Here is a 24685-nt window from a genome sequence, read left to right on the forward strand (position 1 = left end):
CAACTGGGACCAAGTCGCACAGAAATTAGGCAAACCTTCTAACTAGCCAGCCTCACCAAATGCCTGCCCCCCCATGGCCACCTACTTCTGGTATCAGCGGGGGCTGACTGCATCCTGCACCATTTTGTTTTTACCAAAGCATGACACTTCACGACATGAGCTATCTCCGTCAAGAGCCAAATTCTGGTCCTGCGAGTTTGAAATGCTGTGCCAGTATATTCAATGTAGCCAACATCATCACCAAGGCAACTGGTATTCCAATGAGGTGGCAATGTGACTGGACTATAATGCAGGTATTCGGGCTAGTGCTCGGGGGGCATGGATTCAATGCCATCATGCAGTTGATGGAATTTAAACTCAATTCATCAATTCTGAAAGATAAAGTTAGTCTTGTTAATGATGACCCAGAAATGATCATTGACTGTTGTAAAACCCATCTGGTTCACTAATACTCTTTAGGGAAGGAAATCTGCCGTCCTTACCCGGTCTGGCCTACACATGACTTCAGACCCACAGCAATGTGATCGACTCTTAACTGCCCTCCTCTGAAATGGCCGAGCGAGACACTCAGTTCAAGAGCAATTAGGGATGGGCAACAAATGCTGGCCCAAGCCCAGCGACGCCCACATCCCATGGAAGAAAGAAGAGAAGGAACAAGCTAATGCTCCAGGTGGCACAGTGGTTAGCACTGCTGCCTCACAGCTCCAGGGACTCCGGTTCAATTCCTGCTTCGGGTGACTGTCCATGTGGAGTTTGCACGTTCTCCCCGTGTCTGCGTGGGTTTCCTCCGGGTGCTCCGGTTTCCTCCCACTGTCCAAAGATGTGCAGGTTAGGTGGATTGGCCGTGCTAAATTGTCCCTTTATGTCTAAAAAAGGTTAGGTGGAGTTACTGGGTTAGGGGGATAGGGTGGAGGCGTGGGCTTAAGTGGGGTGCTCTTTTCCAGGGCTGGTGCAGACCTGATGGGCCGAATGGCCTCCTTCTGCACTGCAAATTCTATGATTCTATGACATGTTAACAAATGTGTTCTCCTTGTTATAGAGGCTTTCATTTGTTTTCTTTCAGATATCCAGTTTTGTTTTCATTTGTATTGCCGAAATACTGACTGGTATGCTACATACCAAATAGCACTGAAATGATTACATCAAAACATCCCAGCGATGAGTTAAAGACCTTTAATACCCTCGGTGGGGCAGGCAATTGTTGTTGGTTTTGGGAGATAGAACTGATTGCAGACAAATCGAAGGAGAGGAGTGTGCTATTAAAAGGTCTTTACCTAGCCAGGCACCATTGTACCTACTGATTGTTAATTGGAATGAATGCCTTCGAAACACCACTGTTTAAGAAGGGAGGGAGGCAGAAGACGGGAAATTATAGGCCGGTTAGCCTGACTTCGGTCATTGGTAAGATTATAGAGTCTGTTATTAAAGATGAGATCGCGAAGCACTTGGAAGTGCATGGTAAAATAGGACTGAGTCAGCATGGCTTTGTCAAAGGGAGGTTGTGTCTGACAAATCTGTTGAGTTCTTTGAGGAGGTAACAAGGAAGTTAGACAAAGGAGAACCAGTGGACGTGATTTATTTAGAAGGTGCCGCATAGGAGACTGTTAAATAAGTTAAGAGCCCATGGTATTCAGGGTAAGGTCCTGGCATGGATAGAGGATTGGCTGACTGGCAGAAGGCAGAGAATGGGGATAAAGGGGTCTTTTTCAGGATGGCAGCCGGTGACTAGTGGTGTGCCTCAGGGGTCTGTGCTGGGACCACAACTTTTCACAATGTACATTAATGATCTGGAAGAAGGTACTGAAGGCATTTTTGCTAAGTTTGCAGATGATACAAAGATCTGTCGAGGGACAGGTAGTATTGAGGAAGCAAGGGGGCTGCAGAAGGACTTGGACAGGCTAGGAGAGTGGGCAATCAAGTAGCAAATGAAATACAATGTGGAAAAGTGTGAGGTTATGCACTTTGGAAGGAGGAATCTAGGCAGAGACTATTTTCTAAATGGGGAAATGCTTCGGAAAGCAGAAGCACAAAGGGACTTGGGAGTCCTTGTTCACGATTCTCTTAAGGTTAACGTGCAGGTTCAGTCGGCAGTTAAGAAGACAAATGCAGTGTTAGCATTCATGTCAAGAGGGCTAGAATACAAGACCAGGGATGTACTTCTGAGGCTGTATAAAGCTCTGGTCAGACCCCATTTGGAGTCTTGTGAGCAGTTTTGGGCCCCGTATCTAAGGAAGGATGTGCTGGCCTTGGTAAGGGTCCAGAGGAGGTTCACAAGAATGATCCCTGGAATGAAGAACTTGTCGTATGAGGAACGTTTGAGGACTCTGGGTCTGTACTCGTTGGAGTTTAGAAGGATGAGAAGGGATCTTATTGAAACGTACAAGATACTGTGAGGCCTGGATAGAGTGGACGTGGAGAGGATGTTTTCACTTGTAGGAAAAACTAGAACCAGAGGACACCATCTCAGATTAAAGGGACGATCCTTTAAAACAGAGATGAGGAGGAATTTCTTCAGCCAGAGGCTGGTGAATCTGTGGAACTCTTTACCGCAGAAGGCTGTGGAGGCCAATTCACTGAGTGTCTTTAAGACAGAGTTAGATAGGTTCTGGATTAATAAGGGGATCAGGGGTTATGGGGAGAAGGCAGGAGAATGGGGATGAGAAAATATCAGCCATGATTGAATGGCGGAGCAGACTCGATGGGCCGAATGGTTTTTCATTTTCATTTTCTGCTCCTATGTCTTATGGTTTTATGGAAACCGGTACTGAAGCAACCAGATTTTGCTTGGCTGACGGTTTTCCACAATGTGTTTCTGAGGCAACGAGTTCATTTCTTTTTCAAATAGATATAGGTGGGAATTCTCCACTCTGTTCCCACCGGCAGCACACCCCCTGCTGTGGGTTTCCCGGAGGCCTCGGGTGGTTTCAATGGGAATTCCCATTGAGAAACGGCGGGAGTATCCCGCTGCCAGCGAACGGCGTGCTGTCGAGAAACGCGCGGCTGGGGGACCGCATCCCGCCCTTTGTCTGCGGCTACATTCCATATTCCAAGTTTTAGGAGTTCTCCACCACCTGGTGTCGTCAAAGTAATGTGGAAGGTCAATGGGATGGGCTGAACTCCATGTCTATATCTGTGTTTGCAGATGGTTGTGATATGAGTAAAGTTGTTACAAACACGTCGACACGTTCTCCCCGTGTCTGCGTGCGTTTCCTCCAGGTGCTCCGGTTTCCTCCTACAGTCCAAAGATGTGCAGGTTAGGTGGATTAGCCATGCTAAATTGTCCCTAGGTGGGGTTATGGGGATAGGGTGGGGGATTGGGCCCAAGTAAGGTGCTCTTTCAGTAGGTTGGTGGCGACTCGATGGGCCGAATGCCCTCCCTCTGCACTGTAGGGATTCTATGACCCTGTGATATGAATTCGGACCAGGAGTAAGGCCCCATGAACCTGCTCCGCCATTCAATAAGATCATGGCTGATCCGACAGTAATCCACATTCCCGATTAACCCCCCCCCCCACCCCCGGTAACCTTTTACCCCTTAAAAGTATTCAGACTCTGCTTCCTCTGCCTTTTGAGGAAGAGAGTTCCAAAGACTCACAACGCTCTGAGGGAAACACTTCACCTCAACTCTGTCTTAAAGGGGCGACCCCTTATTTTCGAACAGTGACCCCCTAGTTCTAGATTCTTCTACCAGAGGAAACATTCTCTCCACATCCACCCTGTCGATAGCCCCTCAGAATTCTACTTGCGAAACATGACTTTGTTTCAAAGTTAAGTTTTGTATTTTAAGTTAGGAGGAACTTCTTCATCCAAAGGGTTGTGAATCTATGGAATTCCTTGCCCAGTGAAGCAGTAGAGGCTCCTTCATTAAATGTTTTTAAGATAAAGATAGATAGTATTTGGAAGAATAAAGGGATTAAGGTTTATGGTGTTCGGGCCAGAAAGCGAAGCTGGGTCCACAAAAGATCAGCCATGATCTCATTGAATGGCGGAGCAGGCTTGAGGGGCCAGATGGCCTACTCCTGCTCCTAGTTCTTATGTTCTTAATGAACCTTGTTGTTCCAGCTGTTAGCTACGGTTTCCGTTTCTATTTTGAACAAACCCGATTCATGGATTTATAACCTATGGCTTCAACTCTGGCAGAGATGATTATCTGTTCTCTGAGCTCTAATAGGATACAAAAAGATTTACATTATTTCCAGTGAGCAATTTGCAGTAGCGACCCTGGGGAATGCTAGTTTGTCAGTTAGTCTATGTATCAGGTCGCAGTGTAGTTCTTGGGAAGTGAGTGATTATCAGGTGCCTCTTGCAAGCCTCAGAATGGGCCAACGTTCTTTGCAACCAGTGAAGTACCTTTGAGTTGAAGTCACTGTTGGCCTTTGATCCTGAACTTGAGGAAACTATTTGGTAACCACTGAATAAGCTACTAATTGCTGAAAAAAGACATTTTGTCAAGGTTTTTGATCTTGCACTCATCAGGACTATTGTAAGAATACCAATGCCAGGAGAGATCCATGGAAGCCTGACTGTGCAGAAGGAGGCCATTCGGCCCGTCAATCATGGCCTATCCACGTAACCTGCACACCTTTGGACTGTGGGACCCGGAGGAAACCCACGCAGAGACGGGGAGAACGTGCAAACTCCACACAGATAATCAGCCAAGGCTGGAATCGAGCCTGGGTCCCTGGTGCAGTGCTAACCACTGTGCCGCCATCTTTGTTATTACCCTTGTGATTTCCCTCATGAGTGCAAGACCAAAAGCTTCAACAAAATGCCTTTTTTCATCAATACTCTAGTTCTGTCCTTACAGGGAGGCATGGTGGTTAGCACTGCTGCCTCACAGCGACAGGGACCCGGGTTCGATTTCGACTGTCTGTGCGGAGTTTGCACGTTCTCCCCGTGTCTGCGTGGGTTTCCTACGGGTGCTCCGGTTTCCTCCCACAGTCCAAAGATGTGCAGGTTTAGGTGGGGAAACGGGGGTGCGACAGAAGCATTATAAAACGAAGGATGGAATTCCTCCATCCCACCCGGGGCAGGTTTGGTGGTGCGCGGGAGATGAAAATCTAGCGAGAGCCAAAATCCCTCAAACCCACCAGGGTAGAATCATGTTCTCCCAAAAGCATGTGAATGGAGGTTCAGTCTTTACACTGGCTGGTGACATGAGTGCCATTTGTATTCATTTGCACCTCATGAATGCTCATGAAAACAGCTGGCCGCGGGTGTCCCGTTAGGCTTTCCAACCCTGCGTCCAATTATGTTGGTCTAAAACCCGTTTGCTCAAGAGTGGCGAGTACAAGGCGGTCCTTAGTTCACAAGAGACTTTGCGGCGAGTGAATCTAAACCTTTCTGCCGCAGTGCGGCCCTGTTCCGCTGTACGTCAACCACTGTGCCGGGGCAGGCCAGTCCCTGGCCTCCACCTACATGCCGAGCTCGCCTTCATGTACAACACCTGGACTCATGGACTTCCATGTGTCGCTGTCTTGGATCAGTACTAATCCCGGGGTTGAGGAGTACAGGGCTGTCCTTCCTCCACTGGTGCCACACACCAGTGTCGACCTGGACACTACTGTGCTGTGGCCCCATGCAGCCACCGCAACGTAGGCCCATGGTTTGACTGGGGGTGGAGTGCGAGGTGAGGCGGGGGGGGGGGGGGAGAGAGGAGGTGGCCCGATGTCAGACAAGGGGGGCAATGTGGAAGGAGGGAAATGGGGTAAACGGCGAGGGCTCACGATGGCAAGCAGAGTGGCAAAGAGACGGATGAAGAAGACAAACAATAGAAGGGAAAGGGAAGACTGAGGGGAGGGGAGCTGCACCGCAACAAGGCTGCATGTAAAGCTCGCAAAGGGAGACCACATTGTTGACCGGAAGGGGACGGATGAAGACTCCAGTTGCAGTGAGTAGAGGTCCAACTGGGGCATGGGCTCTCGCAGGTGATGGGCTCGGGGTGGAGGGGGGGGGGGGGGGATTGAATTAAGGACCAGCTTCTTCTCAAGGCTGCTCGCCTTTTTCCTCTGGGTTGCTGGCATCCTGCACGGTCTGGTGAAGACAGCAGGTGGGCTGGAGACGGCGATATGAGTTGGCTGCACTGGTATTTAAGTATGGCTCTGAGTCCTTTGAACCCACCAGCCGATGGCGGGCAGACGGATCAGCTGCCGGCCCGTCAGGTGATGCGGAGGGGAACTTGCCTGTTCGCAGTCCATGAGGTTCCAACACAGAACCTGCCACTGGATTCTGCCATTTTGGCCAGCGGGAGATGCCCGCCACCGCGCCTAATCTCAAAAATGGAGAATTCCGCCCAAAATATATCAAGCCACATGAAGAAATATGAGGTCAGATGACCAGAAGCTTGGTCAACGAGTTAGGTTTCAATAAGTGTCTTAAAGGAGGAAGGTGAGGTGGACAGGCAGCGAGGAGATAGGTCATTCCAGTCTTTAGTGGGGAGGGGGACAAGGCATTTAAAGGCAAGGCCACCTTAGGTGGGGCAATTAAAATTGAGGGTGCACCTGATGCCAAAATTAGAGGAATGCAGATATTTCGGGGGGGGGGGGGGGGGGGGGCTGGAGGAGATTACTGGGATAGGGAGGGGTGAGGCCATGGAAGGAGAGTTTTAAATCAAGACGTTACTTGGCCAAGTGGCAGTGTGGGTCAGCGACACAGGGGTGAGAGGGGAAAGGGACTTGGTGCGAGCTAAGACAGGGGCAGCACAGTTTTGGGTGACCTCAAGTAGCGATGTGGTGGAAGCTCATGTCAAGGTCAAATGCGATGCAAAGGTTGTGAGCAGTCAGGGCCAGGACTGAATCCGATTCAGTATGTGACCGCCACAGCAAGAAAGGAGCAAAGAAGAAAGATCAAGAACAGGCCCTTCGGCCCTCCTGAGCCGATCATGATGCCCGTCTAAACTAAAGTTTCCTGCACTCCGGAGTCCATATCCCTCTATTCCCATCCTGTCCATGTATTTGTCAAGGTGCCTCTTAAACGCTGCTAATGTCCCTGCTTCCACCACTTCCCCAGGCAGCGAGTTCCAGGCACTCACCACCCCTCTGTGTAAAAAACCTCCCTCGCAGATCTCCTCTAAACTTTTCCCCTCGCACCTTAACCCTATGTCCCCTAATAATTGATTCTTCCACACTGCAAAGAAAACAGCTGACTATCCACTCTGTCCATGCCCCTCATAATTTTGTAAACCTCTATCAGGTCGCCCCTCAACCGCCGCCGTTCCAGTGAAAATGATCCGAGTTTATCCAACCTCTCCTCGTAGCTAATACCCTCCAGACCAGGCAACACCCTGGCGAACATCTTCTGCACCGTCTCCGATGCATCCGCATCCTTCTGGTAGTGCGGCGAGCAGAATTGCACGCAATATTCCAAATGGGAAGAGATCAAAATTTGGAGAGCTGGGGCAGCACGGTGGCGCAGTGGTTAGCACGGCTGCCTCACGGCGCCGAGGACCCGGGTTCAATCCCGGCCCCGGGTCACTGTGTGGAGTTTGCACATTCACCCAGTGTCTGCGTGGGCCTCGCCCCCCACAACCCATAGATGTGCAGGGTAGGTGGATTGGCCACGCTAAATTGCCCCTTAATTGGAAAAAAAAAGAAAGAATTGGGTACTCTAAATTTTAAAAAAATCTGGAGAGCTTCGGAATTGTAGGATCTTGTAAGCGGAGGAGGCAAAATCCAGGTTGAAAGGTGGGGGGGGAGGCATTCCTTGTACTGCGCTTGGGAGAGGCAACATTCTGGAACGTTAGATTCCCATACCAGCCTCCCTGAACAGGCGCTGGAATGTGGCGACTAGGGGCTTTTCACAGTAACTTCATTTGAAGCCTACTTGTGACAATAAGCGATTTTCATTTTCATTTCATTGGGGCGGAGGCGGATGAGATTAGTTCTGTTTAATATGTAATCATTGTTACTATTTGTGATTTCTTGCATGTTCTTGTTTTTTGCTACCTCAAACAGAATTCAAAAAGCTCACAGCTTTACTCTTTTGAGTGGCGGGATCTGTGTAAATGTGTTGTCTGCTTTGAGTCTCGGCACCGCTCTGAAAAAGGTCTGTTTTCTTTTTGACAGGTGACGGTGAAGATGAGGACGACACCCGGGAGGAGAAACTGCCCTCTTGCTTTGACTATGTCATGCACTTCTTGACGGTTTTCTGGAAGGTTCTCTTTGCCTTTGTTCCTCCCACTGAGTACGGGAACGGCTGGGCTTGCTTTGTCATCTGCATGGCCGTGATCGGTTTGCTCACCGCCTTCATCAACGACCTGGCGTCACACTTTGGCTGCACAGTGGGGCTGAAGGATTCGGTGACTGCTGTGGTTTTTGTGGCTCTTGGCACCTCCATACCAGGTAATTAGCAGAATGGCAGCAGGAAATAAAACGTAACTGGTAACGTGTGTCACAAGTCAAGTCTGCCACAGACACAAACCCAAGAGAAGTGAGTTAGAAATTCACCTTGTAAAATGGGTGTTGTTGCATTGACCACCATTATGCAATCCGCTTGCCCAGTTCAGTTAACCATGGAATGATATTAATGCAGCCTTGATCACACTGAATCTCACCACAAAGGCCTTAAGCCACCATCTGAAATTTGGTACAAGTTAAACTCGCAAAAGGAATTTCATACATTAACATGTTCAGGATTAATATCACATTATTTCAACTGTTCGTAGTTTAGTAGGCCTAGGTTTTTAATGGGAATCTCAATATCAATTTGAATCACTGGCATTTTATTGCTGAAGAAAAAAGAGACATGCTATCAAAGCTTTTCATCTTGCACCCATCAGGACAGCTGCGCAAGATAAACCGACATTAAAGGGAACAGCAATTTATACTGCAAGAGAGGAGAGCACTGATTGGTTGGCAAGTGGACTTTGATTGGTAGAGATGTTTGAAACGTGAGCTTGGCAGTTAACTGTTCTCTGCTGCATTCGCCAGGGCAACGCCCCTACCAATCAGTGTCCACTATAAGAGAAAAAAATGTTGCAGGCACCCGTTCCAAGGTGGGCAGTCTCTGATTTGCCTACCCTGCCATCAAATCGGTGAGCCGATGATCCGGGTGCCATTTCTAAAGGCCGTACCAGCGCACAGTCAGCAAACCAGGAAGCAATCTTCACCCAGGTGCAAACCCCCCCCCCAAAGTCAGGTGAGGTTCCCAGGTATCTGTCGCTCTTGTCCTTCTCGATGGTAGTGGTCGTGGGTTTGGAAGACGCTGTCTAAGGAATCTTGGTGAGTTACTGCAGTGCATCTTGTAGATGGTGCACACGACTGCCACTGTTCGTCGGTGGTGGAAGGAGTGAATATTTGTGGAAGGGGGAGCAATCAAGCGGGGCTGCTTTGTCCTGGATGGTGTCGAGCTTCTTGAGTGTTGCTGGAGCTGCGCTCATCCAGGCAAGTGGAGAGTATTCCATTACACTCCTGACTTGTGCCTTGTAGATGATGGACAAGCTTTGGGGGGGGGTCAGGAGGTGAGTTACTCGCCGCAGGATTCCCAGCCTTTGACCTGCTCTCGTAGCCACAGCATTTATATGGTCCAGTTCACTTTCTGGTCAATGGTAAACCCCAGCATGTGTGCGCATTGGCTAGGCCAACATTTCCCATCCTTAATTGCCCTTGAGAAGGTGGTGGTGAGCCACCAATTGAACCGCTGCAGTCCCTGTGGTGTAGGTACACCCACAGACCCACCTTCTCTGTTTATTTCCGGAACCGTACACAGCAGGTACGCCAAGGTCCTCACCAAGAAGGCATCTGGGGCAATTTTCTACAAAAGAGTGCCTGCAAGCCTTGGCCACCATTTTGAAGTTATTTGCGGACTTGTAGCACCCAAGACATAGGCGCCAACAGGCCTAACCTCTCACCCCAGTTGTCAACACAAATATGAATGGTGTTGTTGTAGCATGGCTGTCCGTCATTGACGACTTGCCAAGTGAAGTGGAGATGTCTGTGACAGAGGGTTACTTGAAGACTTGCCTCCAGCAGGATAGTCATACAGTAGAACAGAAGCAAGCTTTTACCTGTCATGTTGAAGCTAATGCCATGCCACACAAAGCCATGTCTCGCCCCAAAGGAAAGGTACTGCCTTCGTTGAGAATGCCGTACAGAATATTTGTGCATTTCTCGCAGGCCCACTTTACCAGGAACAAGAGCACAGTTTGACAACATGATGATCCTGTTTATTGTCTGCACTATCATCCGAGAGCACTTTGCTTAAATGCTGAATGCCTGAAGTATGGATTCATGGAAATGATCAGAAATGCAGTCAGCGGCCTCAAGGCTGAACGTGAAACTGCAACAAATTTGTGCGAGTTTTCAAATCTATTCTATTGAACACTGCAAAGAGATATGTGGAATCCCTTCATCCTCCTCTTCTATCTTCCATAGATAGGTGCTACTCCTGAGGCAATGCCTGTTGTAAATGCAGATGTTACTAATTATGCAGGACACCGCAATAAGTTTGGATATCCTGTCACTTCTGTAGTGTCTTCTTCACCTTAGCCCTTGATGGAGCATAAGCCTCGGGCACATTCTCTCCATCTAATCCTGTCTTGGGCCAAACTCTCCAGTTGTTGCCATGTTTCAACCTCGGCTCTCATCTCCTCTTCTGCATCCCGCCTCCTTGGTCCACCTTGCTTCCTCCTTCCTTACGGGTTCCAGGTGAGAGCTTTTTGTGTAATGTTGTTCTGTGGCTCCTTCAAAGTACGGCCTATCCAATTCTACTTTCACCCTTTGCCTTGGAGGGTCTTGTTTTATCTCCCGCCCCCCCCCCTCCCCCCCCATTCCTCCCTAATATTATTGATGGTGTTTGGCCAGTGTTTCCTCAGGATCTTTCTGAGGCATCCGTTGATGAAGGATTGGATTTTCGTCAACATTGTTTTGGTGGTTCTCCATGATTCAGAGCCATAAAGGAGAACGGATCTTATGTTGGAGTATGAAGATCTTTAACTTTGTGACCTTGACGATTCCTCTCTTGAATTCCAGATGTTGGAGAGAGTGATGAATGCTTTTTTAAAAATTCATTTACGGGATGTGGGCGTTGCTGGTTAGGCCCAGCATTTATTGCCCATCCCGAGTTGCCCTTCAGAAGGTGGTGGTGAGCTGCCTTCTTGAACCGCTGCAGTCCCTGAAGTGTAGGTACTCCCACAGTGCTGTTAGGGAGGGAGTTCCAGGATTTTGACCCAGCGACAGTGAAGGAACGGCCGATATATTTCCGAGTCAGGGTGGTCAGTGACTTGGAGGGGAACCTCCAGGTGGTGGGGATCCCAGGTATCTGCTGCTCTTGTCCTTCTAGATGGTGGTGGCTGTGGGGTTGGAAGGTTTTGTCTAAGGAACCTTGGTGAGTTACTGCAGTGCATCTTGTAGATGGTACACACGGCTGCCACTGTTCGTCGGTGGTGGAGGGAGTGAATGTTTGTGGAAGGGGGAGCAATCAAGCGGGGCTGCTTTGTCCTGGATAGTGTCAAGCTTCTTGAGTGTTGTTGGAGCTGCGCTCACCCAGACAAGTGGAGAGTATTCCATCACACTCCTGACTTGTGCCTTGTAGATGTGGACAGGCTTTGGGGGGGGTCAGGAGGTGAGCTAATTGCTGTAGGATTCCTAGCCTTTGACCTGCTCAGGTAGCCACAGTATCAATATGGCCAAAAAAGTTTGGTTTCTGATCAATGGTAACCCCCAGGGTGTTGATAGTTGGAGACTCAGTGGTGACATTGAATGTCACGGGGCAATGGTTAGATCCTCTCTTGTAGGAGATGGTCATTGCCTTGCATTTGTGTGGCGCAAATGCAACTTGCCACTTGTCAGCCCAAAGCCTGGATATTGTCCAGGTCTTGCTGTTCTAGTCTTTTCAATTCTGATCTTTACATCCTCGCCTGTCCCACCGGCAATACTAACGCCACTCCCCAGATAGGTAAATGATGTTACTTCATCCAGCTTGGTGTACCTTATCTTAGTGGAGCTGTTATTCCTAGTGTTTATTCACATTATCTTTGTTTTTTTAATATTGATGTTAAGGCCGATATTTGCGTCAAGCGGCGGGTTTTATCTTGCATCTGTATGTGGTTGTGGGATAATAAAGCCAAGTCTTCTGCAAAGTCTAAACCTTCCAGCTCTTCTGTGAGGGACCATTGTCCGCCATTTCTTCTGTCTGATGTTGTTTGCCTCAAAATCCAATCAATCGCGAGCAAAAATAGGAATGGTGCTATCAAACGGCCTTGTCTCACTCCAGCCTGTCCATTGCATTTATCAGCGAGGATATGCGAGACCTCGTGGGTGTTCTTCACAAGGGAGATTATTTTGCCTGGAATGCCATAGCCATGGTGTAGTGTAGGCCACTTGAATCGTCCAAAGATGGGAAACATTGGGCCCTATATCTGCTGGGTGACAGACAAGGGGGTGGAGGAGATGGGAGCGCTAGGCAGGAAACCCAGAAGCTTGGCTTTCCAAGACGTCCTGCTGGAAATAACCATGGATATTTTTTTTTAATTCCCCAGAGATTTCCTATCACTAGTCAGCTTGATCGACGAGCTACCTGCCAGTGAGACTGGCAGCCCAAAGGCCAGGGAGCATGGATGGAAAGACGGCAATCAGGAGAGGGACAGGAGAGGTTGTGGTTAGGTGTGGGGGGAGGGGGGGGATAACAGGCGAGTGTGGAAGGGAGCAGGGTCTCCACTGAAATGGTTAAAAAATAAAACGCCTGGTAAGTATAGTGCGTGCTGCCCTTTGCCACAGCTGTGCCGGGGGCAATGTCAGGAGGCAGTACCGACCGGGCTTCCCTGGGGAGTTCCATCGGGGATGGGGTCTTCCCCTTAACTGTGTTGAGGCGAAGGGGTTGCCCAGGTGCTTGTGTGTGGTGGTAGGATTTCCCCTTGCCCATGGTGGTGGGGGTGGGTTGCCCCGTGCTTGTGTGATGGGGCGGGGGGGGTTGGTTGCCCTGGTGCTTGTGTGATTGGGTGTGTGTGTTACCCTGTTGCTTGTGTGATTGGGGGGGGGGGGTTGCCCCGTGTTTGTGCGATTGGGGGGGGGGTGTTACCCTGGAGCTTGTGTGTGTGGAGGAAAGGAGATGGACGGGGGTGTAATACCCGGAACCTCCGGGGTGGGAGTGATTATTGCCCCCTTGGTTCTCGCAGAGTAAGAGCTCTCCTGCTGGGGGGGGGGGGGGGGGGGGCTGAACCCCATTTAGTGCTGTATAAAAGGTCGGCCAGTAAAGCACCGACCAGATGGAGATCCAGTAGGGATCCACCGGGGAGTGTATATACCATTACTGTAAATAAATCAAAGTTCTTCATTTTACTCGGTGTGGACCCCCGTGTCCTTATTGAGGAGTTATTGCCCAGCGCCTGTGTGGGATGGGGATTTTATTTTAGCGCAGATCTCTGTGTAGCATGCCACCTCTATCAGTCCCTTTCCTGCCATCTTGAGCAATGTTGTTTAAGTGATGCACTATCTGGTGAGTAAAGTTGGCCGTTTAGGCAGCCAGGGGAACCGAACGGCAGTTTTCCCGCCAGAACCAGCACTTTGAGAAAAAAATTGGAAAATTCCGTCCTTTGGTGTTAAAATGACCCCCATTCTTCCGGTATTTCTGCTCCGGGAGTCTCTCGAAGCATCAATGTAGCTTTGCTCCATTGGGAGCGATGACCAGCATTTAGACTTTTGAGTGGGTCATGCTTGCCAGCGTTCCTGTGAGAAAAATATCTCCGAGGCTGGATGGACAGGTAGGCCGCAGTCTGAAATTCTCTCGTTTGTCTGTCTCCATCAGGCCTAAAAATTCAGCCCTAGGCGGATTTTAGCTACAGCAGAGGCAAAATGTGTGATCTATTCCCCACGTAGCAAACTGAACAAATAGACTGTCTCGACTGATTTGAGGCACATCAGCTAGATGGAAAAGGAGATATTTTAATCTCAGCATTTGTGTAAAAGGGAGCAACGTAAGGGCTGACACAGAAAAGTCTCAGAAGATGTAAATGGAAAGAAAGTCCAATGACAAAGGACGAGAGTCGCTGTTTCATCAAGCAAGGAGAAGGAAGAATATCGCATGCAGTAGTGGGACGTCTTGAGTTCCATGATTGTGTCCCTATCTCTGAACCAAAAGCTCACTTCAGGATGGAGTTTAGAAAGATGAGGGAGGATCTTATCAGACTGAAGGGACGATCCTTTAAAACTGAGATGAGGAGTAATTTCTTCAGCCAGAGGGTGGTGAATCTGTGGAACTCTTTGCCGCAGAAGGCTGTGGAGGCCAAATCACTGACTGTCTTTAAGACCTAGATAGATAGGTTCTTGATTAATAAGAGGATCAGGGGTTAATAATCTAATAACAATGATCTTTATAGGTGTCACAAGTAGGTTTATAGTAACGCTGCAATGAAGTTACTGTGTAAATCCCGTAGTCGCCACATTCTGGTGACTGTTCGGGCACATTGAGGGAGAATTCAGAATGTCCAATTCACCTAACAGGCACGTCTTTTGGGACTTGTGGGGGGAAACTGCAGGACACGGAGGAAACCCACGCAGACACGGGGAGAACGTGCAGACTCTGCACAGTGACCCAAGCCGGGAATCGAACCTGGGTCCCTAGGTTCACCCACTGTGAAGCAAAAGTGCTGGCCAGTGTGCCACCGTGCCGCCCGTACCAAGCAGGGTTATGGGGAGAAGGCGGGAGAATGGGGATGAGAAACATGATTGAATGGCGGAGCAGACTCGATGGGCTGAAGGGCCTAATTCTGCTCCTGTGGCTTTAATGGAAGGTGTGTTCATAATGTGGCCAAACAGGTCGATTTTAGCCAAACAGGTAAATCCTTCCAATGTCCCCGATGGCAGGCGGTAAGAGTGGGAGATTTTCCTGGTCAGCCATATTGCAGGAGGCAACAGCAAACTACCGTACTACTGTGCCAATCAGAATCCTGGACCAATCTGATGGAAATCCATGGTTGCCAATACCCTCTTTGGGCACAGAATCTGAAGGAGGAGTGTCTTCCACCTGATCTGCTGTTGAGGACTTGTTTTCGATTGTCTTTTGTCTGGTTTCTCCCCTCTGACCTTACCATCATAGGTGACCCCACCTGGAGTTTAACACTCCTGACGGAGTTGCTCTTGGGATCAATGGAACGTTCAAGCCTTTCCACCAAGGCAAGGTGGCAATCCGAGGAAAGGGGAGGATTCTCTATAGTAAAACCTAGACCATAGTAAATACTTTGCAGGGCCCAGCGCACCTGAATGTAGCTCGAGAAGGAAAAGAATGACCAAGATAAAGGCGAAGTACAGTTTGAAACACTAAGCGCCCAACTTGGCTAGGTATGGCGCACACAATGCTAAGATTATTTTGTGTCAGATCACCCTAAAAACTAATAATTGGGTTTCCTGTGCAGTCCTGCCATGAGGAGAAGTAACCCATTTCAGTTTCTCGTGTGCAAGAGGAAAATGCAAGCTGCAAGCTAGAACTCTAGATATAGACACATGGGATTCTTCAAAGATCAGAGTGAATACCTTTGTTCTTCATACCTGCTCAAACAATGACAGAGTGAACCTCAGAAAATTCTGTCAATGTACTGCCCGTCTTGAAATGAGAATTTTGACACGTTACCCTTCAGTTTTGCTCTTTAATTTTTTTTCCCCAATTAAGGGGCAATTTAGCGTGGTCAATCCACTTTGCACATCTTTAGGTTCTGGGGGTGAAACCCACGCAGACACGTGGAGAATGTGCAAGCTCCACACGGACAGTGACCTGGGGCCGGGATTGAAGCAGGGTCCTCGGCGCTGTGAGGCAGCAGTGCTAACCACTGCGCCACCGTACGGCTCACCCCTTCAGTTTTTGTTCATCTGGAAGAAGACAGTTGCCATAGTCAGTGTCTTTGAGGATGCCATGGATCTCAACACCCCATGTCATTCTGACCACTTTTGTCAAGCACCTTACTGTTGCAAAGACTGCCAGGAGGTGTAGTTAGATGGCAGCCTTAGCTCAGTGGTAGCACTTGAATCACTTTGGAAGCAGGTTTTTGGGTACAAACTCTATCCCTGAGACTTGAGAAGATAGGACCAACTTTTGTTTGTGAGGTGGGCAGCATGAGTTATGAAATGCCCTGCCTCTGTTCTCTGGGACATTGGACCAGTTGTTTCCTTAAAACATAGGCCATCGAGCCCTTACCCTCAAACCCCATCACCTCTACCCACTCTCCATACCACCGCCACACCATGTCAAACTAGTCCTTGTATCAAAGTAGGTTACAGCAAATACACCCCCCCCCGGGAAACATTCTTCCCAACAATCAACTATACAGTTTGTACAGATTTTCCTCCTTTTTCACTCCCCCCCTCCCCATCAATCCCCCCCCCCCCCCCCACCGCAATGAACAGCTCCTCAAACATGGTCACAAACATCCCCCACCTTTTCTCGAACTCCCCTGCTGAGCCCCTTAACTCATACTTTATCTTCTCTAACCGCAGGAAGTCCTACAGGTCACCCGACCATGCTGCTATCCCCGGTGGCGATGCCGACCGCCACTCCAGCAAAATTCATCACCGTGCAATCAGAGAGGCGAAGGCCATGACATCCGCCTTCCTCCTGTCCATGAGTTCCGGCTTCTCTGAAACCCCAAATATCGCCACCAAAGGGTCCGGGTCCACCTCCTCCTTCACTATCCTGGCTAAGACCCCGAACACTCCCGCCCAGAATCTTCTCAATTTTACGCAACCCCAAAACATGTGCGCATGATTCGCTGGCCCCCGCCCACACCTCTCACATTCATCTGCTACCCCCTGAAAGAACCCACTCATTCTCGCCCGAGTCATATGCACCCTGTGCACCACCTTGAACTGTATCAGGCTCATCCTTGCACAGGAGGAGGTCCCGTTTACCCTTCTCAGTGCCTCACTCCATACTCCCCAATTGATCTCCATTCCCAGCTCCGCTTCCCATTTCTCCTTGATCTTCACCACCCGCTCACCTCCCTGCTCCCCCAGCCACTTATATATATCCCCAATTCTTCCCTCCCCTCCCACATCCGGAAACAGCAGTCGCTCCAGCAGGGTGTATCCCGGCAATCTAGGGAACCCCTTCCAGACCTTTTGTGCAAAGTTCCTAACCTGTAGATACCTGAACTCACTACCCCTCGGCAGCTCTACCCTCTCCCTTAGCTCCTCCAGACTGGCGAACACTTCCTCCAAATACAAATCCCTCACCTTGACCAGCCCCACGTCCCTCCACCTCCTGTACACACTATCCATCCCCCCCGGCTCAAACCCATGATTCTCGCACAGCGGCGTTAGCACCGACATCCCTTCCACCCTAAAATGCCTCCTCAGCTGATTCCATATCTTCACCATGGACTGCACCACTGGGCTCCCTGAATACCTACTCGGAGCCATTGGCAATGCTGCCATCACCATAGCCCTCAAACTAGACCCCTTACAAGATTCCTCCTCCATCCTAACCCACTCTACCCCTTCTCCTTCCCACCACCGCCGCACCTTGTCCACATTCGCCGCCCAATAATAATGAAGCACGTTTGCCAACGCCAACCCCCCCCTGCTGCCTCTGCCTCTGTAGCAGGGTCCTCCCCACCCTCGGCACCTTCCTCGCCCATACAAAGTCAGAGATGATTGTGTTCACTTTCCGAAAAAAGGCCTTTGGTATAAAGATCGGGAGAGCCTGAAAGATAAACAAGAACCTCGGCAGAATATACATTTTCACCACTTGGACCTTCCCCACCAACGTTAAGTGCAGTGTATCCCACCTCTTAAGATCCTCCCTGGCCTCCTCCACCAGCTTTGTTAAGTTCCACTTATGGAGCCCCGTCCATTCCCTTGCTACCTGAATCCCCAAGTACCTAAACCTATCCCTCGCTACCGTAAATGGCATCCCCCCTAAATTAGCCTGCTGTGCCAGCTCATTCACCGGGAATATCTCGCTTTTCCCTACATTCAGCTTGTATCCCAAGAACCCTCCAAACCTCCCCAACAGGCCCATAATCCTTCCCATACTTTCCAACGGATCCGAAACATACAGCAGGAGGTCATCGACATAGAGCGACACCCGATGCTCCCTCTGTCCCCTCATTATCCCCTGCCACTCTGCCGATCCCCTGAGAGCCATCGCCAATGGCTTTATGGCCAGCGCAAACAGCAGCGGCGACAGCGGGCACCCCTGCCTCGTACCCCTGTGTAAGTCAAAGCTTCGTGAGCTCATATCATTCGTCCTCACCCTCGCTCTTGGCGTCACATACAGCAACCACATCCATGCCACAAATCACGGCCCAGACCCAAACCTTCCCAAAACTTCGAACAAGTACCGCCACTCCACCCGATCAAATGCTTTCTCCGCATCCATGGGCACCACCACCTTTGGTACCAGAGCTCTCGACGGATTCATCACCACATTCAACAGCCGTCTTATATTACTCGCGAGCTGCCTGCCCTTCACGAAGCCTGTTTGATCTTCTGCAACCACCCCCGGGACACAATCCTCCATCCTCCCCGCCAACAACTTAGCCAATACTTTCACATCCGTGTTCAATAGTGATATGGGTCTATACGACTCATATTCCACCGGATCCTTCCCTTTTTTGGGGATTAGTGTGATTACTGCCTGCTTCATCGTCTCCGGCAACTCCCCCTTCTCCAGCGCTTCATTAAACGCCCCCAACAGATGTGGTACCAGGTCCGCTGCAAATTCATTATAAAATTCTGCCGGGTACCCATCCGGCCCAGGGGCCTTCCCCGACTTCATACCCCTGACACACAAACCAACCTTTGCCCTTGCACCTCTATGCCAACTCACCCAGTGTCAACCATGAGCAGACATCAGGAGCCATGTTAAGATTAAATAAAACAAAATTCATTCGAGCCTTCACAATATTTAAAAATACTACCACTAATGAAAGTCCATTCAAAATTTTAAATCCCCTCAAGTACTTAATCCCATATTTAAAAAATATATCAAAGACAGTTAATCCTTTAATAATTTCTTTGAGCAGTCAGTCAAATATGAACTTAGGACCCTCTGCTGAGATAATTATAGCTTGCGGGAAGCAGTCAGATATTAATAATGACAAAATGATAGCCCTGAGGAAAACAGCTATTGTGACTGTTCAAACCGATTGTTTCCATCTCTCACTGACACAGGCAGGCTGTTTTTGAAAAAATTTTGAAGTGCTGGGTATTTGTGTTACTTTACAGTTTTACGGCTCTACAGACATTATCCGTCCTTCATAAGCATTTACTCATACAATGTGTGACTCCCACACTTCAGTTAAGCCCTTGCAACATAAAAAATTTGGCCCGTTTGAATTCAGCACTGATTTTGGATGGCTCTGAGGTCAGGCTTCCCTCAGGTGTGAGCCATGCCTTGTCCGCTTTGCCCTACCACGAAAATGGGAGTTGTCCCTGCAACTCCATGAGGGAGTTCTGCTGTGTGATGATGTTGTCTTTCAGGTAAGGTGTTAAACCAAGGTTCTGGTTGGTCTTTCAGTCGGACATAAAGATCCCCTGTCAATATTTGAAGAAGACCAGACAAGTTTTTCTGACGTTCAGGCAACATTATCGCTTACCGCCACCAAAAGAGAAACAGTTTATCCAGTTATTTATACCATTGGCTGAATGTCCTATTTCTGTGCTGAAACAAGCAGGGCCCACAGGGCACAGATTTGGGATGATTGGAAAAAGATGCCTTGGCGACACGAGGGAAAACCTTTTCAAGCGCGTGGTTAGAATCGGGAATGCACTGCCTGAGGGGGTGGTGGAGGGAGATTCAATTGAGCCCTTCAAAGGAGAATGGTCTGAGATGGGAAACCTTGCTAGGTGCTATGGGTAAAAGGCAGGGGAATGGTACGAGGTCAGTTGCTTCTTCAGGGACAGACACTATGGACTAAATGGCCTGCTGTGACTATGATTCGAATTTTATTCCATCCTAGAGCATGGGACTCCTTCATGACCATGTCCACCGAGCTGCATTAGAACAGACCCCTCGACATTATGAGTCCGATCAATTCCTGTGACCCTTATGTAGATTAAAGCCTCAGGGCTTCACAGCTTGAAGTCTGTGGGCTCCTATATATTTGTCACTGGATTTGATAGTTACCTTATAGTAAACTGTAATGTGGACATGCATTCACCTATAGCTGCATGGATCCAACTAATGGATCTTCCTGCTCTTTGCTGGAGTATTTTGAATGGTTTCAAAATGAATCCTGTACATGATTAAGCAAGGCTTTTTGGAAGCATTCAACACTCAGGATTTAGTGGGCTAAATTGTTAATGTTAGGCTATCTACTCAGCAGCGGAGCCATCAACTGTGTTTGTGTTCTGGGGTGGGTGGGGTGGGGGGCACTGCACCAGAAAATGGGTGTGGCGGAACAAAGAACCCCGCCCCTTGCATTCATGTAGCATCTTTTGCAATCTCAGAGCATACCCCAGTGGGATATTGTGTTTCCCGACACAGCTTGTGACCACCCTTCAAAATACTTCATTGTGTAGCATTTACAGTGCAGTGTGCATTGTTACAGTCTGGTAACTTTTTACTTAAAGTAGACAAAGTTTGAAATGTCGGTTACACGCGAGGAGAATAATATCTAACGTTCGGAAGTAACATGAGGTAAGTATGAATTAACCCCTGCAAACTGTGGTCGAACACACAACACTGCACATTAAATGGCAAATGCGACCAAGACAGATCCCATGGATTTCTCAGGAGCCTGCCAGATGTCAGTGACCACTGTGAGTCACAAAATCTCATAAAAATTTAGTTACCTTTGCAAGGGATTTTAAATCCTTACTTTCAAATATCTGGCCAACGAATTCCCTCAAAAGTTGCTCCAACTTAGGGCAGCATAGTGGCGCAGGTGGTTAGCACGGTCGCCTCACGGCACCGAGGTCACAGGTTCGATCCCGGCTCTGGGTCATTGCTGTGTGGAGTTTGCACGTTCTCCCCGTGTTTGCGTGGGTTTCGCCCCCACAACCTAAAAGATGTGCACAGTACGAAGTCTTACAACACCAGGTTAAAGTCCAACAGGTTTGTTTCAATATCACTAGCTTTCGGAGCGCTGCTCCTTCCTCAGGTGAGGAAGGAGGAATTCACCGGAGGAAGGAGCAGCGCTCCGAAAGCTAGTGACATCGAAACAAACCTGTTGGACTTTAACCTGGTGTTGTAAGACTTCGTACTGTGCTCACCCCAGTCCAACGCCGGCATCTCCACATAAAAGATGTGCAGGGTAGGTGGATTGGCCACGCTAAATTGCCCTTTAATTAGAAAAAATGAATTGGATATTCTAAATTTATTTTTAAAAAGTTGCTCCAACTTGGATTTCCTGAATGACTGCTCACCTCCCAATGGTGCAGTCTCTTCTCCTGAGATTGCATTCACAGAGCAGCACTCCCCTCTCTCGCTACCGGCACTCTTCAAACACCTTCGCAGATCACTTTCTTCACTAAGCTGGCACTGCCCTGGAAATCGGTCTCCCTGTTACACTGAGCCATAAACGACACCCAGGGCTTCTGAGCTTGGCACAGAACCAGTGACTTCCACCACCTCCTCCGCTCCCCAGGACTTCACTGAGCCCTAACTACCTGGAGTCAGCTAACAGCTCCCAGAACTTTCCCGAGAGCTGCGAACCGCATGAGCTCCAAACTTAACCAGCTTCCTCTCCCAGCCAACACACAGATAAAATGAAACCAGAGAACCTTCTTAAGTGCCATGCATGTTCATGGTAATGTAGCCTCTCAAGGTTCTCTGAATGCTTTTAACCTAACTTAGCTCTAAATCGCAAAACAAAACATCTCTATGGACTACATTTTCTTCCAAGCAGTGTAGATACTGCGTCTGCGGCTAAGTAGGCCCACCTGTTGATTTAGGGATCTTACCTCGCTAGCAGTTAACCCCTTAAGTCAACACAGCCCCAACCTTTTACGTTTAATGGACTCCAAATTGTTTTAATTGGATTTAGCCTATTTTCTACAGTTAAACTTCAATCTTAGAATCTATAGAATCCCTACAGTGCAGAAGAAGGCCAGTCAGCCTATCAAGTCATCACCAAGCCTCTGGAGGAGACGCCTACCTAGGCCCACTCCCCTGCCCTATTCCCGTAACCTCGCGAATTGGCCATGGCCAATCCACTTAACCTGCACACCTTTGGATTGTGGGAGGAAATCGGAGCGCCCGGAGGAAACCCACGCAGACACGGGGAGAAGGTGCAAATTCCACCCAGACAGTCACCCAAGGCTGAATCATACCCGGGTCCCTGGCGCTGTGAGGCAGCAGTGCTAACTGCCGTGCTGATGAGCCGACCTGAACTAAAAAATCTCTAAAATATCAATACAATACATAAACTAAAGGCGCAATTTAGCGGACTTCCAAATAAGTCCGCAGTCAGGCACATTTAGCGAGGTGTTTCCTGCTGGCTGCAGCGCTATCCAACGGCACTTTACCGTTTGTTGTGGCCTCGGGGAGTTTCTCTCTGCTGAGGCCGAACTTAGAGTAACTTCCCTCACAGATCAGGCCGCCATTTTGTCCCACAGCCCAGATCTTCCACCCTCCCCCCTTCATTGACTCTCCTCTCACCCCCCCGCTCTCCAAGTGGCACAACTCCTGGCAGTGCTAGTCTGGCACCTGGGCGGCGGTGCCAGGGGGAGTGCCAGGGTGCCACCCTGCCCAGTCCCCGACCACCCGGAGGTCCCCAATGGCCCAGGAGACCTGCCCAGGTTGTGTTACGCCTGGTCTGCACATTTGTGTGGACCAGTATTGACGTCGCACTGCTGAAGTCTCCCGGGCGTGCCCATTGAGTACCGGGCGCCGGGTGAATCCAGCATCTGGATACTTAAATGAGAAATATGCCGGGTGGAGTGAGTCAGCTGACTCGCAATTCTCCTGGCGCGGAGACCGATTTGGCGCCATTCACCCAGTGCGCCCTCGATATTTGTCACAGCATGGAGACACATTATCCATTTCCTGTTTTGCTGGAGGTGGGTATAATTTGGGGCATGGTAGCACAGTGGTTAGCACCGTTGTTTCACGGCGCCAGGGTGCCGGGTTCGATTCCCGGCTCGGGTCACTGTCTGTGTGGAGTCTGCACTTTCTCCCCGTGTCTGCGTGGGTTTCCTCCGGGTGCTCCGGTTTCCTCCCACAAGTCCCAAAAGACGTGCTGTTTGGTGAATTGGACATTCTGAATTCTCCCTCGGTGTACCCGAACAGGCGCCGGAGTGTGGCGACTAGGGGCTTTTCACAGTAACTTCATTGCAGTGTTAATGTAAGCCTGCTTGTGACAATAAAGATTATTATTATTAGATGCTTGTCCAAAGAGTTATTCAGAAAGGATAACTCAAAGGGAAATAAACAGCCTATCCATAGCAGGGTTGGCAGGGTCCATTCTACGGATCTTTGTTCAGCTTTTTTAAAATGTTAGGAAGTTTATTATTATTATTAACAATGAGGAGCCAGAAAACTCACGTCAGATTTAGTGATATATTGTGTTTATTGGGAAACAACATGTGAATACCACACACACACACGGTGCTGTATAATTTTATGCCATTGAAACACAATGAATATAATGGAGATATTTCTTTGTTATTGTTCCAGATACTTTTGCCAGCAAGGTTGCAGCACTTCAAGACCAGTACGCAGATGCCTCCATTGGGAATGTGACAGGAAGCAATGCTGTCAATGTGTTCCTGGGTATTGGAGTGGCCTGGTCTGTTGCTGCCATCTACTGGGCGGCGAAGGGGAAAGAGTTTAGAGTTGACCCCGGCACGCTGGCCTTTTCCGTCACGCTTTTCACCATCTTTGCCTTTGTTGCCATCAGCGTCCTGCTGTACCGGAGGCGGTCACTCATCGGCGGTGAGCTCGGAGGCTCGCGTCGCGGAAAGCTCCTGACCTGCGCCATGTTCGTGAGCCTTTGGCTGCTGTACGTTGTGTTTTCAGCCCTGGAGGCCTACTGCCATATAAGGGGTTTCTGAGACAGGAGAGATTTTCTTTTGCTTTACAAAGGGTAAAGCCCCTCTCGAAGCTGCCAGGGAGATGGGGGGTGGGGGGGGGGGGGGCAGCCCTGATGCATTCCAATCCCAGAGAAGCCACCTTCTCAACACTTAACGAGAAAAAAAAATGAACTTCACTGGCAAAGAAAAGAGGTCAAGTCTAGCCATTGAGTTGTCTTGCCTTGTCAAAAGGTTCTAATACTGGCTGTCGCCAGCAGCCAACATACCGTCAAGAAATCACCTGCACAAGGTCTTTTTTTATTCAAAAGGATTTAGACTTTTTTACATCAACGAACTGAGCTTTCTGTGTTACGAATATCGAGAGGAAGCCAACCTTTCAAGAATGATATTTGTGGCCATGTGCCGGACGAGAGGCCGGCAGTTTTGGCCCAGCAGATTTGTGTCTTGCATTGTTGTTACAACTCATCTCACAGAGTAAGCTGTTGCAGAAGCGGTTGATTTATTTCGAACAGTAGAAAGGTAAATCATAGCACCGATAGCAAAATAATTGGAGAAGACCAGCACATTCCATGGAGGTGTATATTTGTTAGATGTGTGCAGTCGTCACTGGTTCTGTGTACTTTTTATTTATCTTGCTGTAAATCCTGGTGTACAAGTTGCACAATTATGTTTGTCGGAATGACGCTGAGCCAACCTTCCCTGAACACTGAGGATCAGTGTAGAATCCAAATTCATGGTAACGTTTCCTGTAGTGGATTTTATTGCTCTATTGTGCATTTATTAAA

At 49.0% G+C, this 24685-nt stretch overlaps 1 protein-coding gene across 5 annotated transcripts in view; it reads left to right on the plus strand.

The window, feature by feature from the left end:
- The window catches only part of LOC140402444 (sodium/calcium exchanger 3-like), a 532474-nt gene extending 508475 nt beyond the window's left edge, over positions 1-23999 (plus strand). For all 5 annotated transcript variants that reach the window (XM_072490232.1, XM_072490229.1, XM_072490234.1 and 2 more), the window contains 2 exons: positions 8064-8339; positions 23545-23999. In XM_072490232.1, the coding sequence (XP_072346333.1) occupies positions 8064-8339; positions 23545-23921 (653 nt within the window). In that variant the 3' untranslated portion in view covers positions 23922-23999. The remainder of the gene's footprint in view (positions 1-8063; positions 8340-23544) is intronic.
- Positions 24000-24685: the final 686 nt, after the last annotated feature.

The sequence above is a fragment of the Scyliorhinus torazame genome, chromosome 25 (assembly GCF_047496885.1).
Source record: "Scyliorhinus torazame isolate Kashiwa2021f chromosome 25, sScyTor2.1, whole genome shotgun sequence".
Taxonomy (NCBI): Eukaryota; Metazoa; Chordata; class Chondrichthyes; order Carcharhiniformes; family Scyliorhinidae; genus Scyliorhinus; species Scyliorhinus torazame.